Here is an 8,499-nt window from a genome sequence, read left to right on the forward strand (position 1 = left end):
CATCAATTCTTCTATGATCTTCCTTATTCACTTTTGCATCCATATGAGGTTATTGAAAATACCATGGCTTGGGTCAGGCGTACCTTAGTCCTGAAGCTGACATCTTTGCTCTTCAACACAGGGTAGACAGGGATGGGCAACTTAGGCATTGGCTACCTAAAATGAGGGGGCGATAAAGGCAAGAAGTGACTGGCTTACAAAGTTTCAAGAAGGAGTTTGGTGAGGAAGAAAGTGGGGTTGGGTGGGGAAGAAAGAGTCCCCACTGAATAGTTTTCATCTTGTCTAGATGGGTCTGGTGAAAAGAGATGGGGATAAGAGTCGTATGATTCAGTAGTAATTGTTATTATGACTAATTGCGACTCTCACAATTGTAAAGGTAGAAGTTTTGTAACAAAATCAGGGGGAGTGGTTAACCTTACTGTCCAGAAACAGAGGACCCTAGGACTATCAAAGGAAAAGAGCATGAGGGGAATGTGGAACATTATCCAGAGAAGCAGCAACACTAGAGATGGAGGCAGAGATGATGACATGGAGAGAGAACAACTGAGGACTCATGGAAAGAGAAAGGCTGTGTGTTGACAGCCAGGAAGCAGGCTTGCAGAATGTGTCTTTTGGTTGTTTAATGATTATATATTCCTGAGTGTTTTTGTGCCGATGTTCTCCCATGTAAACGATCACTCAATTCACAATAAAATCTTGGAAAGAAAAAGAAAAGATAATGGAATTTCTCCCTGAACTTTTTGAAGCCCCCTCATATATTTCATCAGAATTAAGTTAATATTAATCTGAAATAGACTGCAATGAGTTCAGATGCATATTATAATCTCTATATTGTTGTTGTTAAGTGCTATCGAGTTGGCTCCAACCCACAGCAACCCTGTATAGGGTTTCCAAGGAGCAACTGGTGAGCTTGAACCACCGACTGTGCAGCTCAAATGACTTTGCAGTCTAGCGCATTAGCCCACAGCACCACACCAGGAATCTCTATAGAATTCTATGAAATAAATAACTTAAAAATTTTTTTTAAAAATTAACACAGGAATTAAAATGGTGAAATAAAAATATTTAGAGCAAAAAAAATCAGTTAAGGATGAAGAAACAAAACATAAAGTGACAAACACACACACAAAAGAAAATGTAAATCTAGCCATATCAATAATTACATTCAGTGTGAATGGTCTTACCCCACTCAAAAGGCAGAAATTGTCAGATTGGATAAAATAAGATCCTGCTATATGCTGTCTATAAGAGATATACCTTAGACTCAAAGATGCAAATAGGTTGATATGAAAAGAATGGAAAAATATTATACAAGGATGAATCTAAAATTATCCTCACTCCAGTTATATTAAAACAACCGTCCATGGCTGATGACACATTGAGCATGCATGTGAAATGATCCTGTCAGACAGACCAGCAACAGTAGATTATGTGGCAAATCACTTGCAAATTGTTTGAGGTGTTAAAAATATCCTCCCTGGAGTCCTGGTGTCAAACTATGGGTTAATGCACTAGACTGCAAAGTCAGGTTGATCCGCAAGGTTGGTGGTTCAAGCTCACCAGCTGCTCCTTGGAAACCCTACACAGGGTCTCTATAAATTGAAACTGACTTGATGGCACTTAGGATGCGCCTGACCCAGGCCATTGTGTTTTCAATAGCCTCGTATGGACAGTGAATAAGGAGGATCGTAGAATTGATGCCTTTGAGTTGTGGTGTTGGAGGAGAATACTGAGGGTGCCATGGACTGCCAAAAGAACCAATAGATCTGTTTTGGAAGAAGTGCAGCCAGAGTGCTCCTTGGAGGCCAGGATGGCTAAGCTTCGTCTCTCCTACTTTGGACATATAGTCCGGAGGAAACAATCGCTGGAGAAGGATGTCATGCTGGGTAGGGTGGAGGGTCAGAGAAAAAGAGGAAGACCCCCAACGAGATGGATCAGCCAGGTGGCATCATTGATGGACTCAAGTGTGGCAGCGGTAGTGAGGTTGGCCCAGGATAGAACATTGTTTCGTTCTGCTGTGCATGGGGTCGCTATGAGTCGGTTCCGACTCGATGGCACATGACAACAACAACAACAAACAACAACATAGTCCTGATATGGAGTCCTGGTGTGGCGCTGAAGGCTAATGCACTGGACTGCAAGGTTGGTTTGAACCACAAGGTTAGTGATTCAAATTCACTTGCCGCTCCTCGGAAACCTTACACAGGGTCGCTATGCATCGGAACCAATTCAACAGCACTTCACAACAACACAGTCTTGATCTTGCTCCATTGGACTTTCACCAGTTTGGTTCCCTGAAAGTAGCCCTTTGAGGACTAATTCACCTCTGATGAAGTGAGACATCGGTGCATTTGTGGCTTGCAGCTCAGCCTACAACAGTTTTTAATTGTTCTTATTGGTAAGTACTGTCAAGCTGGTTCTGACCCATAAGAGACCTTGTATAGGGTTTCCAAGGAATGACTGGTGAGCTTGAACTACCAGCCTTGCAGTTCAAACCGACTTTGCAGTCCAGCGCATTAACTCATAGCACCACAACAGATGGACAAAATACTGAAAAAGCAAGGCGATTCTGTCAAAAAAAAATGATGTCTTTGTCTTTTCTAAAAGTTGATTAAAATAAATTCTACAGCCAGAATGTGGATAATTTTTACACTCAACCTCATACAAAAGTACAAGATTGGCAGAATGATGAAGGCATGGGAAGAAGACGCAAGGAGGAGTGCAAGAGTTAAATGGAACAGAAGTAAATATTGTTATAGATACAATCTTGCAGTAACTGTGATATACAAGTAGATATGTGGATAGACATACAGGCTGAATCAGTCTGGGATGGAAAAGGAAGCATATTCATAAATATATTAAGGTTTGACAGAAGATAGTTATATATGAGTATTTACTTGTTTCACTATATTGAAAATAACTGAAATTATACAGAGTATATTTTATGAGTACAATAGGAATTTAGATAGAAACCAACAATTGGAATACATCTGAGAAATCTGCAAATGTTTGGAAACTAAACAATATAGGTCAAAAGGAAATTATAAGGCAAACTGGAAATTATTTTGAATTGTATATATAACCGAATATAAACACAACATTTGGAGTCCTGGTGTGGAATTGTTGGTTAATGCACTGAACTGCAAAGTCCACATGAACTGCAAGGCCAGTGGTTCAAGCTCACCAGCTGCTCCTTGGAAACCCTATGGGACACTATGGGTCAGAACCCGACTCAATGGCACTTAACAACAACAACATACACAACATTAAAAAAAAATGATGGTATGTAGCTAAAGGAGTGAAATTTATAGCTTTAAGCATTCAATATATTACAAAGTGCCTTTGAGTCGGTTCCGACCCATAGTGACCCTGTACAGGGTTTCCGAGGCTGTACGGGAACAGAAAGTCTCATCTTTCTCCCACAAGACCGCGATAGTACTGAACTGCTGAAACTAGAAAGGCTGGATAACACTGATAAACCCTTATCTATATTGAACAAGGAAATGAACAGGGGAAAAAAAACAAAACCAAAATCAGGAATGAAAAACAACCAATCCTACAGAAATTTAAAAGATTATAAGAGAATATTGTGAAAATTTTTATGTTAAGAAATCAGAAAACTAGAGAAAATGGGTGAAATTTTAGAAAGACAAATTAAACAAATTTATAAAACAGAAAAAATCTGAATATACCTATAACAAGAAAACAAAACTAAATTAAAAATTAAACATCTTCCACAAATAAAAATCCAGGCCCAAGTAGCTTTACTTCCATCAGCTATTCTAAGAAGAAATTATACTGATCTTTCACAAATCCTTTTAGGAAATAGAAGATGAGGGAACAATGAAAACAGTAAGACTCATCTTTCTCATGAAGAGTAGCTGGCAGATTCAAACTGCTGAACTTGAGGTAAGCAATCCAACTTGCAATCCACTATACTACCAGGTGGTGGTTATGTGCCACCAAGTCCATTCTGACTCATAGTGGGTTTCTGAGGCTGTGAATTTTTACTGGAGCAGAAAGCCTTATCTTTCTATCATGAAGCAATTGGTAGATTAGAACCGCTGACCTTGGGGTTAGCAGCCCAACTCGTAATCCACTACCGTATCAGGGTTCCTTATATGTTTATGTATAAGTAAGGGAAAATTTGATAAAGAAATAAAATAAATAAATACATTCACAATAGCATCAAAAAAAAAAAACTTGGGAATAAACTTAATAAAGTAAGTGTAATATATACATATTGAAATCTACAAAGCATTGCTAAAAAAATTAAAGAGCTCAATAAATGGACAGGCATTCCATATTCATGAAACAATGGAATCAGGATAGCAATTATCTCAAGGCTGACCTATGAATTCAATGCACTCTTTATCAAAATGCTTCTTTTTTTTTCTCTCTCTAACAGAAACTGATAAACTGATGCTAAAATTTATTTGGAAATGCAAAGGACCTAACAAGATACTGTTGTTTTTGTTAGCTGTCATTATGGCAATCCCACACAACAAAACAAAACCCTTTGAAACCCTGCTAGGTTCTGCGTCATCTTCATTACAGATGGGGATTGGAGCATTGTGATCTAGAAAGTTTACATTAGCTCATTTTCAGGAATAGATCACTAGGCCTAGCTTTCTAGTCAATCATAGTCTAGAGGCTCAGCTGAAAGTTGTTCAGCAACAAACCAACACAAAAGTCTGCATTGACAGATGGCTGATGATTGTGCATGAGGTACTTTGGCGGAAATTAAACCAGAAGTCTCCTATATAGTAAGGTTTAGAACTGTTTGGTGCTTCAATGGTTGAAGATGAAAATTCGACGACTGAAGCATCAAACAATTCTGAACCTTACTATAAAGCCATAGAAACCAAGACTCTGCTAGTATCTCAAGATTAGGACTATAGATCAATGGGACTATAGATCAATCAAGAATAGAAAGTTCAGAAATATATCCTTACATTTACGGTCAATTGATTTTCAACAAAGATGTCAAGACAATTCAATAGCAAAAAGACAGTTTTTCAACAAATGGTGCTAGGACAGCTGGGTAAACCAATGGAAAAAAAATTATACCCTTATCTCATACCTTAGACAAAAATTAACTAAATCGTCTAGAACCTAAATGTAAGAGCCAAAACTATAAAACTTCCAGAATAAAACATAACAGAAAATCGTTTTGACCTTGGGTTCTTACTTAACATGATACCAAAAGCATAACTCAAGAGAAAAAATACTGTTAAAATGAATTTCCTAAAAATTTAATACTCAGCACTTCAAAAGGCACCATTTAGATAATGAAAAGAGAAGCTACAGTCTGAAAGAAATTGTCTGCAAATCACATATCAGATAAAGGAATTGTATCCAGATATACAAAGAACTTTTACAACTCAAAAATAGAGGTCAAAAAACTCAATTACAATTTGGGTAATAGATTTTAATATTTTTCACCAAAAAAAAAATAATACAAATGGAAAATAAGGATATGAAAGGGAGGCTCAATATTGGTTGTCTTTACAAAGATACACACGAAAGCCATATGAGACATCACTATACACTCACTAGAATGGCTGTAATTAAAAAAAGATAAAGATAATGAGCACTGGCAAGGATGTAAAAAAATTAGAACCCACATAAATTGTTGATGTCATTAACAATTTTTAATTATTTTAATATTAACAATTTTTTACCTTCCAGATGTATTGACTCTTCTATCATTATGACTACAATGAGTTTAGAGAAATGAAATAGAGATTGCCAAATTGCAAGGTCTGAGGGAACAGTTATTCTAAGACTGTCCTAACTTCAGACACTAGCAGCAAGTTCCAAGGTCCTCAGGACCATTTTCACTTTAGACCAGTTTGGCAAATCCTCAAAATATTAAACATAGAGTGACCATGTTGTTGTTGTTAAGTGCCACTGAGTGGATTCCGACTCATAATGACCCTGTATAGGGTTTCCGAAGAGTGGGAGGTTTGAACTGCTGCCCTTGTGGCTCAAACTCATCTTGCAGTCAAGCACATCATCCTGCAGCATCACATCAGGACTCCATATGACTTAGTAATTTCATGCTTAGGTATACACCCAAGGTAAATACAAAGATATGCCCCCACAAAAACCTGTACATGAATGTCCACGGCAGCATTACTCACAATTAGATTCTGATGCTGTAAATGGTTGTGAAGAAATAATCCAAATGTCCATCAGATAGTGAATGGATCAACAAAATGTGTTCCAGCCATACAACAGAATTCTATTCAGCAATAAAAATGAATAAATAATACATGCTACAACTTGGATGAACCCCAAAATCATGCTAATGAAAGCTGTCAAATTCAAGACTACATATTGCATGATTCCATTTATATGAAATATCCAAAAATGGCAAATTATTTATAAAGAAAACAGATCAGTGATTGCCTAAGGCAGGGGCTGGGAAGGGGGATTTACTGTTCTAAAAGTTGACTGAGGTAATGATTACACAACCTGATGTAACCATTCAGTATACTAAAATCACTGAATTGTATAATCACAATGATGAATTTTGTTATGTGTCCATTACAACTCAATACAAGTGTTAAAAGACAACAGAAGTGAGTAGAAATCGGTGTTAAAGGTATCTACCTGGACCTCATGTAAATTAGGGAGAATTAAGCATAAAATGATCTAGGTTATAAGTAACACCGTGCATTCATGCACACATACACAGACATTTTTTAGAGTGGTTACTTCAAGGTCTTGGGCATACCTTCCCTTTCCCCCTAGATCGAAGGTTTGTGCACTCCCAATTCTTTAGACATTCCTCTTCATTGTACCCATTACACGGTGTTAAAATTGTTTTGTCTGCTTTGTGGACTGGACTGCAAGCTTCCCAGAGCAAGGGCAATAGAACAGGCATGAGTGAAGGTTTGTCAAATTAAAAGAAAATGGGAGTGGGGGATGTTTACCAAACACGTTTGAAACAGGGTCAAGGAACACAGAGAGTAACACATGTTAATTTAGGAGTTAGATTAAACTTGCTCTTTAACTGATAAAGAATACTCTACCTGTGTACCACCTCAAATTTAAATATACTTGCCTTGGAGATCATCAGGATTGTATTTTTACTTCAGCTCAATCTGTTCACAGACAATTCATTAACATGTCTTAGATTAGTCTGCTCAGCAAGCAAACCATCTGAGAAACCTGATTTCCCTGCAAATACCTGACAGGACTGGCATGAAAGCCCAGAAGGTTTGAGCACATTTCAGCTAGAACTACATAGAAGATGCTGCAACGGGCTGGCTGCGAGCGTCATATAACCAGGCTAGCTCTAATTCTGCTTTCTATCTCCCATCTTACACGCGTGCCCGGTCAAACCTCCAAAGTGGCCTTGTGTATACTGCTGTTCACAACTGTTCGCAACTTTGGGCTAAACATCAAATACAAAGCAGCTGGAGGTAAAGTTATTATAGGCCACTTTCTTAGACTCTTGGTCCCATCTTCCCATCTCAAAAAGAGGGGCAGGTAGTAGACGCTGGACACCCAGAAACGGGTGAGCCAGGGTTGTCACCAAGCCAAATATAGACCTTCTAGAGTTCTCAGAAGAGGGGTAGGGCTTGAGAAGAGACGAATGACACTAAGGGTGGGAGGGCCTGGGGGCTGGGGTGGTGGGGAGTCAGGAAGAAATGGTGAGGAGTACTCGGCTGGGCTGCAGGTCAGTGGGAATGGTCTAGGGCTGAGCTCCGGTGACTGAAGACAGCAGGGACAAAACCCTGGGCCTGAGAATGAGAAACTGGGTGAGAAGGTTCAGGATAATTTATGCTCGAGAGTCTTATTCTTGGGGTGCCGCGGCCCTGATTTTGGGGGGAAGTGACCCACGGTGCCCCGGCACTTGTGAGAACAAGCCCCGGAGTCCCCCGGCACGTCACGCGAGGGGGCGGGCCGGGCGCCAGGGGGTGTGACTGTGGACCCGCGAGGTTGATCAGTGGTCCACCCCGCGCCCAGACCACACTACGCGGGACAAACAGACGGGTGAGCGGCTTCCTGCCTCTGAGGCCACTGGACTCACCTTCCTCCCTCCCCACAGGTTGGGCCCCGGACACCGCTTCCCACAGGCGGCGCGCCCTCTCGCGGTCGAAGCGCACCCCATCCGAGTCCCGGCCCTCCCGCTCCTCCGAGCTGTTGTACGGCCCGGCCCCTCCGCTGTCCGTGGCCTGCAAGGTGCCCAACGCGGGATATTCCATCTTTCCCGCAAACCCTAACCGGCCGAGAGCCGTTCACGTGTCTTGGTCTCGCGAGATGTGGTTCTAGGGCAACTCGGCCCGGCCAACAAATCTCGCGAGGTTTGGGCGAGGACTGTGGCACCACTTGTTTTAGCGTCGTTGGGGCCAAAGAGCGTTATTTGTCTGCCACTGTCTGTTCCCACAACAGCATTGCTCTGCGGGACGAGCATGTGCGACCCTTGGCTCTTGGTCCTCACCTTATGGGCCAGCTTTGACACTTGCATTACTTTTTCACGAATGC

The 8,499-nt window shown here is 40.6% G+C and overlaps 1 protein-coding gene across 1 annotated transcript in view; it reads right to left on the minus strand.

The window, feature by feature from the left end:
• Positions 1-8,219, minus strand: part of ZNF346 (zinc finger protein 346) — an 88,258-nt gene extending 80,039 nt beyond the window's left edge. The window contains exon 1 of the mRNA XM_006873466.1: positions 8,045-8,219. Within this exon, the coding sequence (XP_006873528.1) occupies positions 8,045-8,219 (175 nt within the window). The remainder of the gene's footprint in view (positions 1-8,044) is intronic.
• Between the last annotated feature and the right edge of the window lie 280 nt (positions 8,220-8,499).

This window comes from Chrysochloris asiatica, unplaced genomic scaffold (assembly GCF_000296735.1).
Source record: "Chrysochloris asiatica unplaced genomic scaffold, ChrAsi1.0 scaffold00242, whole genome shotgun sequence".
Lineage (NCBI taxonomy): Eukaryota > Metazoa > Chordata > Mammalia > Afrosoricida > Chrysochloridae > Chrysochloris > Chrysochloris asiatica.